This window comes from Electrophorus electricus, chromosome 10 (genome assembly GCF_013358815.1).
Source record: "Electrophorus electricus isolate fEleEle1 chromosome 10, fEleEle1.pri, whole genome shotgun sequence".
Taxonomy (NCBI): Eukaryota; Metazoa; Chordata; class Actinopteri; order Gymnotiformes; family Gymnotidae; genus Electrophorus; species Electrophorus electricus.
Window position 1 is genome coordinate 14,469,075 of NC_049544.1, and position 14,200 is coordinate 14,483,274.

The 14,200-nt window shown below is 39.4% G+C and overlaps 1 protein-coding gene across 22 annotated transcripts in view; it reads left to right on the top strand.

Moving 5' to 3' along the window:
- The first annotated feature begins 2,966 nt into the window (after positions 1-2,966).
- The window catches only part of ptprma (protein tyrosine phosphatase receptor type Ma), a 163,865-nt gene continuing 152,631 nt past the window's right edge, over positions 2,967-14,200 (top strand). For 15 of the 22 annotated variants that reach the window (XM_027001943.2, XM_027001977.2, XM_027001967.2 and 12 more), the window contains exon 1: positions 2,968-3,513. In XM_027001943.2, coding sequence (XP_026857744.2) covers positions 3,441-3,513 — 73 coding nt within the window. In that variant the 5' untranslated portion in view covers positions 2,968-3,440. Of the gene's footprint in view, positions 3,514-14,200 lie in introns of all 22 variants that reach the window. The other 7 variants (XM_027001916.2, XM_027001925.2, XM_027001935.2 and 4 more) reach the window with 2 other exon arrangements.

Sequence of the window (14,200 nt, forward strand, 5' to 3'; positions counted from 1 at the left end):
AAAAAAGCTAGAATGGCGCCAAAATCCCTGGAATAATGGCCCCAGTAACCACTACCCAGTCGTAACTGTCTCACCATTCTAAAAAGATGTTCTACAAGTCTCTTTCTTCACTACTGTTTTTTTAGTTTGCTTGTGTGAGTATCAAAAGCCCTCTGTACTACATGACTTCCTTACAAACAAACGAGGGGAAAGTGCTTCAGAGGAGTGGAATGCAGCCGTGCTTTGACCATGGTCCTGCTGTTCCAAAGGGCTGCTTTTAAGTCACTTTGTTGATAGTTGATTTTGTACTTCTTACTAACTGTAATAGCCTTCAGAGTCCCTATGTAGTGTATATACAACTAATCTACTTCAAATCTAAGAGAAAGATTATACATTTCCAAACATATTGCAAAGTCTGATCACCAGTTTAGTGTTTATATGAAACCTAGCGTGTATATGAAACACTAGGTTTCTGGCCTAAAAATAAATGCAATGTTTGGTTGAATATAGCTGTTTTTTTGTTAGTCATTTGCAATGAGCTCTATATACTGTAATCACTGGCATCAACATCTACAAGCCCCACCCTTCCTAATGTGCTAGAACGTCTCATTTGATAAAGTTCACATACCAGGAACTAAATAAAAACACTTTTAATATAGTATCACTCAGAGACAGCATGTCACTAAATGAGGCAGTTTTACCACATCAGACAGTGCCTCCATTAAAAAAAACAAAACAAAACAATAAAAAAACAAAAACTAAATCAAATTATGTAACAAAAATCACATTTTCCCTCTATTTGTTTCATCTCTGCAATTAAGTTTATTGAACACCCTACTGTAACTTTAATTAGACTAATTGTGAAGGCTAACCAATATAATCTCTTTTTCATTTAGACTATGGCTTTAGTTCTGGCCCAGCACTCACCCTTCACCATTTGAGGCCAAAACACATATCTCCTCCTCCTCCTCCTTGATGCTCCTCCTGAGTTCCTTGATGCTCAACGGAAGCCCCACTGCTAATCAAACAGTAATATTTACACTGACCTCCATTGGCATCCACAGCCATGACCATGCCTATTTACAATGACCTCCACTGGTAACCACAAGGATGCTCATATACCTAACCAGCTATTTTTGGGTCAGAGCTCAATAAAAACCTTATTAGAATGCCAAGAGATTTGATGAAAGATCTACTTAGAATGGAGAAATGGAGAGATCTTCTGTGAAGATAATTTACATTTATGGCATTTAGTTGACACTTTTATCCAAAGCAACTTACAATTATGTTTGAATACTACTTGAGCAACTGAGGGTTAAGGGCCTTGCTTAGGGAAACAACAGTGGCAACTTAGTAGTGGTGGGCTTGAACTGGCAACCTTCTGATTACTAGTCGAGTATCTTAACCATATCATGTCATGTAAATACTGCAAAGTTATAGCTAGAATTATTACACAAATACATCACCAAGGACAGCTCTATATTTAAATCAATTTCAAATATAATGTCCAAGATGGATTTCTGCTGAGGCTGCAATAAAAGTCCCACATTTCCCAACAATGAATGTAAATATAAAGACAACTTTTCTGCATTGATTTTCTTTCCTAATTTAGCACATGTGCACAGACACTATCAAATTGTTAAAGAGTATTGTTAAAACCTTTTTAATTATAATTTTCATCTGCTCTACCATTCATTCATTCATTCATTCAGTCAGTCAGTCAGTCAGTCATTATGCATAAAAAAAACTCCCTGGCCTCTCATGCATTCTAGCCATATACTGTAAAATAAAACCTACTACTAAACTTTCTAAATAAATACAATAAAGGCAATAATAACATAATTAATATAATTATAGTTATTTAACCCTCTAAACCAGGCAACATATTCAACATCGTAACCTATTTTTAGGAATAAAAAAAAAAAGGTTATTGGACTAACTGGAATTTCTAGACAACTAGACAACTTCAGTGGAAGACTTATGCTGTACAAGCAAGCCATGGTACTTCTATAGTTTCATCATATAGTGATTTTTGCACATGCTTTTAGAAAGAAACAATGTTCAAGTATGTTAGTTACGTTTTTAAAACGAGTCTTTGGATGCATTATTGGAGCAGTGCACACAAACAACACAGTTGCATTTAAAGGAACTAAAGGTAATCTGTGATAACTAAAAAGGTACAGTCATTTAGGTAGGTAACAAGTCTGAATTATTGTTTCAATGGACCTGTGAAAAATAATGGCTGGAATCGGGAGCGAAAACATGTTATGTTATAGTGAAGATGTTTTCTTGCTTCTTTTCCGGCTCAGTATAGAACAATTGCACGTATCGTGTAATTAATGTGGTTAAGTAAAAAGTTCAGCCTCAGAGATTATCTTTAGTTGGTCTGAAGTCGGTGCGTTAAGAAAGGTTGTGCAGAGCGGAACAAGGCTGTAAATAAGCAATACATTTTTTCTTTGCTTGTCCGAAACGTCCATTCTCTGGAAATCTTGGGTACAACGCAATTTTCTCTCTCTTATGTTTGAAAATAATGTAATTAGCCACTCAGGAATGCTTAAAAAGGCATAGATTTTATCAAAAAGGTTTTGATAAAATCCGCATTCCCTCATTCTAATTAGTGTGCATGTAACATTTGGACGAATTATAGACACATTAGCTTTGAAGGTAGCATAGATAATCAGTTAGTTACACAAATGTCACTGGGGATAGACTGTCACAAACTACATCATTAGAAAAGAAAATTATAAAAATGGCATAACTGTCGGAAAGGAGACAATTAAGTTGTGTATTAAGCAAGTTGTGTATTACGGTTTCTCTAGGAAATGCCTTTCCAAAGACGCAATTCTGATGTCTTCTCCGTGGTCATAAAATCTGTCAGCGATTATGGCGTTTCACTATACTCCACCCATTAAACATATTCGCCCCTCCTTTATTTAAACAGTGTACCAATGTTCTTCAAAGCCGACATCTGAGACGTTGAAAAGTTCTGCCGCGTATGTTCGGTTTGTCGGAACGTTGGTTCAACTCTGATCTACGCACGCAGCCAGCGTCTAGTAGAATAAGGATATGAGTTCGCATATCGCAGTAAATAACAACCTAATCATCGCCACCGATGCCAAATAACACAGCAGTGGAGATTACTCATTACTTTGCATCGGTTCTGATCAAAATTCACGGACCACACAATACCCCCCTCTTACGGAGAGCGCGCAGTTCCCAGTCTTTTTTTCATGCCCGGTGACGTCAACACCTCTTGCCTGTCTAGAAGTCACTACGACTGTGGAGCCGCTAGAAGGATACACAATTAACCAAGTGGGGTGAGACAGAGGGAGTGAGAGAAACACAGAAGACTTCAGTTCCATTGCGTAACTGTAAAAAACGGGAATAATTGCACTGTAACTGCGGAACAATAGTATTGCTTTTACCCTGGAGCTGGGGGTAGCGTCCGCTGTACTCCCGCAATGGATAGAGTTTTAACTTGTCTGCTTGCTGTGATCAGTTTACTGGTTTCAGTTCGAGGACAAGTATTCAGAGGTAAGCCCTGCTATTATCTCTAAAAATATTGTGGCTTTAAAAAGGATATTTCGTTGATTAGTGTATTTCTTCGGCAGTCAGAAGTTGTCGCCCGTTTCTTTACCTGCGTAATTGACTCGACGAACTTTAACTGCTCGATAACCCACGTCCTCCTTTGTATTCCAGTCCTGCGGAGCTCTAACTGACTAACTTGCAAAAGTTACTTTTCATTAATTTCGATATTGCGTGGTGATGATAATTCTATGAGGCCGTTTACTTAGCTTGGCCATATTTGTGCTGAGTTACGTTGTACTCTTGGCATTCGTCTAAAGAGTCCACCTCTAGCTGAACTTTTGGTCAAATTTGTCGTTTTAATCAAATGCAACATCCCAAGATAGATCCCTGAAAGAGGATTCTTCCCGATGTCGGTCTGTGTATGCATGTGCGCTCCGTGTAGGGGGACACTGCAAAAATCTGCTCAAATGAATGGTCGATTGAATAAATTCGGCTAGCCCACATCTAGTTTGAAAGTAAATGCGCCTGCGTTCGATGCTTTTGTAGACTTTTCCTCCGTTAATTTCTTCTTCCCTAACTTTTAAACCTTCCCCATAAGCGTTCCAGTTCCCGGCAGTTGACTAATCCCCGACTAACTCCCAACATTCCCAATATGCAGTCTTTAGGAGCACAGCGGTGTTTTTGAAGTGCTCCAACAGCAGGGAAGCCTAATCTTATCTAACTAAAAGCCGTTATTTCTATGGAGTACTATGATCTATCTTTAACCTCGAATTAGAAACAGATGTTTAATGTATAGTGCTACAGTTTGCTATTATCTATGACTATAACAAGCTATGAAAAAGAAAGTTGCAGGTTTTTGTATCACTTTTAAAAAGACTGCAACAAAACTGTGGCAGCGTGCCAAAGTTGAGGGCCGGGCAGCTGTAGTGAGTCTGGGTGCGATTTATACGGATGGAGACACGACTATGGCATTATACGGACGGAGACAGGACTGTGGCATTCCTGTACATTTAGTGCCGTTGCACGTCCTTATCCATGTCCTAATGCGAATTGTTTTACCTATCTATACCTTTTTGACATAGCTTAAATGCAGATGAATAGACTGAAGAAAGTGTTAAAATAACCACAGAGAATGGATAGAAAGCTTTTTTAACTGGTTTTGAGACTCTTAACAATGAAAACAGCTGTTTACTTTGATCTTAGTCAGTCATCTGTATATATAATTTATAGTTCAGTTGTGAAACATGATTTTGTCCATTAAGATTACTGTGTTCATCTGCAGGTCTAACTTTAATTTAATTAATGCACAAAATAATAAAATAGCTTTTAAAATTTGGCGCCAAATATCTTATTTGTGGTTATAGGCCACCTGACCTTTGAATCTTTTTTGGAAGGCATTTGAAATGAACGTTTTGTCTTCGAGCCAAACTTACAGGGTTTAAAGGGTTCCAAAACCGGGATCACTATTTTCTTCTCATTACTAAAGGGTTTCTCTGTGTCCATTTCTTAATAGGCTTCATATTTTATTCATTTATTAAAACAGACAGTTAAAACTATCCGCTCCCGTTTTGTTTTAGTTTTGCAAATGCTTTGCTCCCTTTAGTTTCTCCAAGGCACGGATCGATCCATATTCACGCCTGCTTCGGTCACGCCAGCGGCCTGATGGTGGCAGCATCGCACGCGCATACCTGCTACTAACCGTTTCTTACGCGCGGGGCCTGTGGTCCACAGTTTTTGATGAACTTTTCCACGCTCGTTATCCTTTTATTAACTGACGGGACAATGGTATTATTATGGGTTTTGTTTAAAGCTAACCTTTTCCTTCTGGTTTAGGAATACATATTCGATTTAAATTGGCATATTGTGGACAATTGCGTGAACGCGTTCCTGTTTATTGTGAGTTAATACGATTTAATTGACTTAAGCCGGAATTTGTTATGGATTAAGGTAAAACATACTATCAGATTACACATTTCGAGCATTTTGTTGACCAGTATCTTATCCTTAGGACCTTTTAACCCCAGTGCCTGAAGAGCATTTGGTTATTTGTACTGGTGACGTGAGAGCTGGGTCACGTTTCGCAGTCTCTTCCGTGGATTCACTGACACATTTGCCATTGCTATGCAGCTATGCTGCAGAAGGGTAGCACATTGTCTTTTAGTTCCATTGTTCACTTTAGACTCCGTTGTTGATACAATGCATTTACATTCATGAACACTGGGGAAAAACCGGGAGCAATTTAAGACCACTGTTATTACTGCCGTTAAACTTCCAGTACTCCATAGGGTTTTTAATTTTTGGGTTGCATTTTGATTTTCCTGCTTTATATGGTCTAATTGCTTAATGTAAAGGATAAAAATAGTAAATATGTATCCATTACTTCACATTGGATAGCGTTTGTATTTAAAACCTAAATATATGTTTTAAACTTAAACTAAACTTCTGCGGTCTTATCAGGCTGTCCCAGGTTTCAGTGCATTCGGTTTTATCCTCTAAGAAATGGCACTGTCATACCAGATGTAAATGGCTTTAATTGCTTTAATTGAAAGCGAATCTTTCTTATTGCCAAGTCAGCCAGTTTATAACAACTACTGTGTTACAATGGGGCGTTAACCAAGAGTATTGACGTTGTGACCTCATCTCTGTTCCCAGTATTGTATACTGTGAAGTTCATGGAGATGTATTCTGTATAGTATTCTCAATATTATAGTGGTCATGGAGATGACCTACCAGTTTGTAAGAGGTCCAACATGTGCATTTTTAGCATCCTCTTGCAGCATTCCAGTGACCTGGTATTTATAGTGGGTAAGCTCTATAACCCCTCTGTCGGACATTCTGCCCTTGTTCAAACACACACACACACACACACACACACACACACACACACACACACACACACACACACACACACACACACACACACATTCACACACACACACACACACACACACACACACACACACACACACACACACACACACCTCTGTATATACCTGTATTGTTATATTAGCAGGATTTATCCATTTAACACCTTGACCTTAACATAAGTAATGAAAAGGAAATCATTTTTCTCTTTGAGTTGTAAAGTAAACTGCATTTGTTTTTGTAGGGGAAAAAAGGCAAGGTATTTTTCCGATGGTGGAATTTTGAAAATAAATGAGAGTACACACAGAATCTCTCTCTCTCTCTCTCTCTCTCTCTCTCTCTCTCTCTCTCTCTCTCTCTCTCTCTCTCTCTCTCTCTCTCTCTCACACACACACACACACACACTGTTCCCCAATGTTTTTTTTTCTAATAGCTTACTGGAGGGCTAGGACAGCGTTGTGCCCCAGAATCAGTGGTTAGCAGCGTGGGGGTCGCAATTACCCATCAGGACCATGACTTTGTGAGAGATGCTGAGCAAACATGGCCGCACTAATTAAAGTGGGTCTTGTCCTCGAGTGGGCCAGAAGGAGCATAAAAGCTAATGAATCAGCTGGCTGGCCTAGCAGCAGCCTACTGAGGAGCTCAGGGTGGCCAGGTGGTCTGTTAGCGCCGGGTACCATACCATCACGCTTCATAAATGACTGCAAATAAACCACCACAAAGGCGATTAGGCTCCCATAATAGGCTAGGTGTTGTTATGCTCCTATGCTGTTCTGTTGTTTATGTGAGTTCAAATCCTTTCTAGGTGACTGTGTCAGTGCTGGAAAACACAGCTAATTAATCCACAACAACCAATGTTGCCTCAGTTCTTGACGCTGTCGAGGCTGTTTTATTAGTTCAAATAGCCCGGGTCATCAAAGTGAACAGAGCTTGTGTCGCAGGGTTGACAACTTATTTTCACTGAGGTGGAACCAGGTGACGCTGCTGAGCAGGTGGCTGCCCCCCTTCCCCTGCCAGCACATCACTACGGGCAAATATCTCCAGTAGTGTCAGCCTGCTCCTGTGCTGCACGGTGAACTTAGTATAGCTCTCCACTGAGTCATTAACAGTTTGGAGGCCTACTTTAACTCGACCACATCACTCGTTTCGTGTTTGTGCGACCTAATTGTGACCAGAGCCATTGTTTCTCAAAAGGAAGCTGGAAACGGGGCCCAGTGGTCACAAATAGTAGATTTTGGGCAGGAAATTGGTCTGCCTCAGCACAGTTGGTCTGCTCAGCTTAAAGGCAAAAAACACGGTACAGGAACAATAGTTGTCTCCGTGGCCACCTGAGAAGAGCCTTCGCCATGCTGCCTTGCCATGTTTCTGTCTCATATCCAGCCACATTTTTAATTAGTGGCAAGCATCAGTGCCCAGTATTAATCCCTGAGATTTATTTATGTCTCTACTAAACAGGGGAGGTGTATTATTTTCTCTGAACACAGGGACCATGTGGTGCCAAATAGTTTTTTTAATGATGTCTTAATTATTTTCCTCACACACATTTGCACATGCCTGTGGTATTTCTTTGCAAATTAAGTTGTGGGGACCTTTTTTGGTATGTTTGGTTATTAGTCATTAGAATTGAAGACAATGGAAGGAAAAGGTGTGTAGATATTGACATGGTCTTTGGCCCAGCCATGATTAACTGCTTCATGTTTACAGATGGAGCTGGCAGTTTACTGTCACCATTCAGACTTTGTAACACACATTAACATATTCCAATGAGTTTGGAGTGTGATTGTAACTGCACTGCTTCCTTCTGAAGTCTTTCTGTATTTTTGATCCAAACATTTTGCATCATGTTAGCAAGAGGTATTGTTTAACCTGTCTGCTTAGCAGAACCTCCTCTCTTAGAGCCCAAATGATGGAACAGGAAAAAGTATGTTAGCTTGTGCAGACATGCTGACCAACTGAAAACACAGCAAGATCCAAACTGGAGGCTTTTTCAAGTCTGATAAAGGCACATCTTTTACTGGAGTCTCCTGCTGCTCCAGGAATGCCCTTCCTATTTGTGAGGCTCTGATAAGAATATGCTGATAAATCCCTACACTTTTAAATTAATATCTAATTCCTGCATGACACTTTATATTTATTGCATTTAAGCGTAATTAAGGTGAATAGAAGGTCACATTATATAGGCTCATCAGCTTTGATGAAAACATTATGTTTTCCCAATAGTTTGTTGCTAATACTGATATACTACGAATATTGCCTTGCCTACCTGCCTTCAGTACAATTCTCCATACTATTGTACTTGAAGAAACCAGATTGTGAAGTGTAGTTCATTCAGCTTTTGGTCTCCACATTGTTCTCACTGCTTTTGGTCTGCATTTCCTACTTCATAGATGTTCCACTAGACCTTTAGATGGCACCTCATAGTCTGCAAAAATAGTCAATGAAAAGAGCTTTAAAATGCAACAACTTCTATGAACAGCAGTAAAATGTGCATAGTAGTTATGAAGTTATTTTATGCTCTGGTTGTTTATTCCACCCACCGCAATGCTGGACAAATGTTAGGAGATAAATGTTCTCGGTTTAAGTAATCCAACAGTCGTGCTCTAAGATCAGCTCCACTAACTCTTTTATTCTAAAAAAAACCCAACTGATCCCACTCTCACATGCTTTTAGCCCCAGTTAGGATCTTTTGGAAATAATCTTCTCTGGGGCCAATCACATTGCCATAGGCTTACCACTTGTTATAGTGGACAGGATAAACATTTGTTTTAATAAACATTTGGTTTTATATATAAAAAAAATAACCATTAATATTGATCTCTCTCTCTCTCTCTCTCTCTCTCTCTCTCTCTCTCTCTATATATATATATATATATATATATATATATATATATATATATATATATGTATATATATATATATGTATATATGCAGTGATTTGCATAGCTTTTATGCATAATAATTATGCATAATAATAATTGCCATAGAGGCACTTTCCAACATCTCGACTGTATGTCTTTGCTGCTTTTAAATCAGGCCTGGTGTGAAAAGGTCATTGGGAGATGCTGTTAATGCATTCTAGTATGAGGTGTTTCCTGTAGAGCAGAAAACAGAACACTCAAGGAGGTGAAGTACTTAATAAATATTACGTGAAAGTTGTATTCAAAAGGAAAATTAATATTTAATTAGAATGAAAAATATATATAATGTAAATGCAACACTACTTTTTCATACAGATGAAACATTTGGATATCATGAATCACACACATTTTAGGACCCAGTCGGACAGCACTCCTGCCTGAAATTGATTTTATGATTGCAGATCGTATAACGTAATAGTGCAAATAATAATTGGTAAATTACTTAAATAAGCATTCAAAGGAATATTTAATATATATTTAATTTGGCATTATACTGTATTTCTTCATTAGCATCATTTTAATTATCCTAACTGTCCAAGGAGCCTGTCCAAGAGGATCAATGTGTGTGCATTAGACTGGAGGAGATGAAAGCAAGGGCTTTGGGCACTACAGGCACTAATGTGCAGTAGTGCTTTGGGAACAGCAGGTTGCCAGAGGGGTGTAGTGCTGGTGTACCCTTGAGAAATGTACTTAACCCATATTGCTACAGTAAATATTCATATTATGCCTAATATGTGGCTTATATGCAAATCATTAGCAGTGCTAATCTGACAGGGAATTGGACAGGATATGGCAAACTGTAGTTTATTTGGAGAATGTGCCACTTTCTTTGTGCTGTCATTGCCATTGACATTTGTGTCATGTTGCCAGGTTTAGCACGTGGTGTATTTATTTGTGGTGTTACATGGATCTGTTTTTGGGTTTTGGGTCATTGGTACTACTCTGCTACTCAGCCCCTTTTCAGACCATGGAGGATTTATAGATATATTATGGACCCTGGGGCTTGGCCAGCTTCTATACACCCCATATTTCATCTGCTCTTGATTGATGAAACCCTGTATGTATGTCATCCATTCAAACAAGAGAGAAAGAGCAAACCAGAGAGAGGGGGTGGGGGTATTTGTAAAAACATGATTGGAGTCTCTTGTGGCATGGACAAAGTTAAGTGAGGTTAAGAACACTCTTAAAATTAGAGCAGTCAAGGCTTTTAGGGAATAAACCTATCAAGATAGGGGGCCCTTACTAGAACACAGGACATGCAGTTTTCTCTTGTTTTGGCATTGTTACATGACTGATGCCAGCTAAGCCCTGGTAGTTGGTAGAATGCTTACATAATGCAGATATCAGTGGTAATTACAAATAAAAGTATCTGTATCTGTATACCTGACATCTGTATCTTCCTTCAAGCATTTGAATAAATGCCACCATATTTAAAGAATAATACTTTATAATGGTTTCTCAGGTGACTCCGATGGTTTCTCAGATTTCGACACTCAACTGTTGATGTTGAAATTTGCCCACATAAGCAAACATATGTCTGTGTTGCAACCATCTGAGCATCTGTCCATTCTTCAAGGTCTGAGAGAGAGCCAAATTGTTTGCCCAAGCTAAACTATGTGCACTGAGGTCCGCGTGACTGTTATCAAAATGTAGGCAGTCAAATGGAAATATACTTATGTGTAGCAATCATCTTGCTTTGAGACATTGTATTTGCTCTACATAGACACAGAATGTTATGAAGTGCTTTCCCAAGGGTTGGAGGGTTAGTCTTGCAGATCCTCTGAGCTGAAGATGGCTGCCGGGGTAACAGCAGGACCACCAGCAACATAGCTACAAAAGATTCAGTGAGAAGTCAGCACCATGAAGTAAGTCTTTTGAGAAGATAAACAAGGCAAATCTCCAGTGTCAAACCCAGTTGATGCCAAATTGGGCAAATCTCTCTTCTGTGTAGCTCACTGAAGAAGAAAGTCCTTCTGTGTGGTGTGACTTGTCCCTCTTTTCTTCAGCCTCTTCTTCCAGTATCCCATAACAGAGCACACAGACTGAAGCATGTCTCACTAAAAGCATTGGTTGTAAGGGGCTTTTTTGTTTATTTTCTTTTCATCTGCTCAACATGACTTGTAAAAGGGGATAAGTATTAGAGGGTATGTTTACAATGAGAGGGACCACTGTCACCGAACATATATTTCTTTAAATCTCTAAATTTATGCCTTATTTCAGGTTTGGTTGACTGTTGGCAGGTCAGCACTGTTTTGTAGTTTTGAGACTTACGTGGACAGGCATCCAGGTCAGTAGAGGCTTGCCTAGAAATTGATGCAAGAGGATTTTGAGGAGGGGAAGACAGATAGAAACAGGATAAGGAGGAGTGAGGAAAGACATTTGCAAGGCATACAGAGAGACAGCCACTGGGAGAGGCAGACAGGGAGGTAAAATGACAGGCAGGCAAACATGCCATTGGAGTCCCAGAGCCCCAGGCTTGTCCAGGGGCGCTACATTAACAGGGACAGGCCCGGGAGCATCCTCCGAGCCTTCCACCCATTCAGCCTAGCAGCAAAACAGCTCCTGCTGAACTTCCCGAGAATCTCTCTCTCCCCCAATCTCTATTGCTCTATATCTCTCTGCATTACACCTGTGGAGAGCAACATACAGAATGAGCCCATATTCCCTTGAAATAAATGGTAGATTTATTGAAAGTGTGAAACAGGAGGTCTATAGTTTGTTTACATTTTCTATCTTTGCTAACATAGGTATCTCCTATTGAATAACAACACCACTAAGTGGGTTGTCTTCCTCTGGCAAATTAACAAAACTTAAAAAACATTTCTTGCTATGCTGAATTGTTCAGTATCTAAAATGCAGGGGAGTAATCCTTCTCTCTCAGAGAATATGGCCAACTCTGTTGTGAAAGATCCCTTGGGCAAACAGAACTCTGACTGCTGTGGAAAGATTTTACCAGCTGGATGGAAGCACTAGTTATTTTTGCATGCCTCATATGATTATTTTGATTATATTATGGTGTGTGTCAAACTAAGCTCTGAAATACACAGGATCAGACCACAGTCTGACCACAAATAAGCAAAGAAGGCATGAACAGTTGTGGCCAAATGTTTTGAGACTGGGACAAATTTTGGTTTTCACAATTTGCATTAACTCTAGATTTTAATGAGTTATCAGATGAATTGCAAAGTCATTCCTTGCCATAAAAATAATCTTAATCACAAAAATTACTGCATTCCAGCCACTGCATTTCAGCCCTGTCACAAAATGGCCTGCTAATATCATTTCAGTGATCTTCTCTTTAGCTCAGGAGAAAGTGTTAACGAGGACAAGGCAGCTGATCCACCATTTATTGAGTCAACCAATTATCGAATTATCAAGAACTTCAAGGAGAGAGGTTCATTTGCAGTGAAGAAGGCTTCAGGGTGCCCAGGAAAGTCAAGAAAGTGCCAGGACCACCTCCTAAAGAGGAGTGTTAACAAGGGCAAGGCAGCTGATATCACTCAGTCATGCTGATTAGAAGCGCAGACTGGTTGCTTTAAAAGGGTGGGGGTGCCTGAAGTGTTGTTCTTTTAACCATGATTACCTCCCATGAAACAAATGTAGTCATCATTGCATTGCATTGCATTGCATTGCATTGCATTGCATTGCATTGCATTGCATTGGCTTCACAGGCAAGAACATTGCTGCCTGCAAGATAGCACCTAAATCAACCATTTATCGAATCATCAAGAACTCCAAGGAGAGAGGTTCAACTGCAGTGAAGAAGGCTTCAGGGCACCCAAGAAAGTGCCAGGACCGTCTCCGAAAGAGGATGCAGCTACGGGATCAGGTCACCACCAGTGCAGAGCTTGCTCAGAAACTGTGGTGAACAATGCTTTTTCCAGCATGACGGGGCACCATGTCACAAGGCAAAAGTGATAACCAAGTGGCTTGGTGAACAAAACACTGAAATTTTGGGTCGATGGCCAGGAAACTCCCCAGATCTCAATCCCATTGAGAACCTGTGGTCAGTTCTCAAATAGAGGGTGGACAAACAAACACAGAAACTGTGATCAACTCCAAGCACTGATTAAGCAAGAATGGGTTGCCATCAGTCAAGGTTTTGCCCAGAAGCTGTTATCCAGCAGTTCAAGGTGAATTGCAAAAGTATTAATAAAGGAGGGACAACACTAAATATTAAGTCTTTGCTTAAACTGGATGTATTTGTGAATAAAAAGTTAAAACTTATGAAATGCTTATAATTGTACTTCACTATACCATATAAACATCTGACAAAAGGATGTAAAAAAAATTGAGGCAGTAAACTTTGTGAAAACCAAAATTTGTCAGTCTTAGAACTTTTGGCCACAACTACTACTGCTGTCAACAAATATTCTAAATTCGATTATAAAAATGAATTGTTAAAAAAAACTCACATTCACAAACAGACATTCACCTGTGAAAATTAATATTTGACTTGGGAAAAACTGTCTGCTGTCTCCCTCACGAGTTCTCACGTGGGCCATGACCACTGCACTGTGAATGTACTGCATGACAGACAGGAGTCACATAACCTCACTTTCATTAAAAATGAAGTGTAGGTTAAGCTGAAATGAGTAAATAATTCAACAACAGTGTGATAAAAACGGCAATTATGTCATAACTCATCTGCAGAGAGAATGCAGTTTTGGTCAGTAGATAACAAAATTGTGGAATAATGTGATAAATTTGTATGTAAGCCTACCAGTTAGACTACCATTCCAGCACTAGCAAATTGAGACCACATCATCAAATTATCGACCCAATCGAGTTTGGCCTGATGTCTGCTAGCATTTTTTATGATAGCTAGCATTTTGTGAATTCTAGCATCAAGAATGGAAGAAGCCTCCTTATCAGTTTTAGTAGCACTTTAAGGTAAATTATTGTCATCA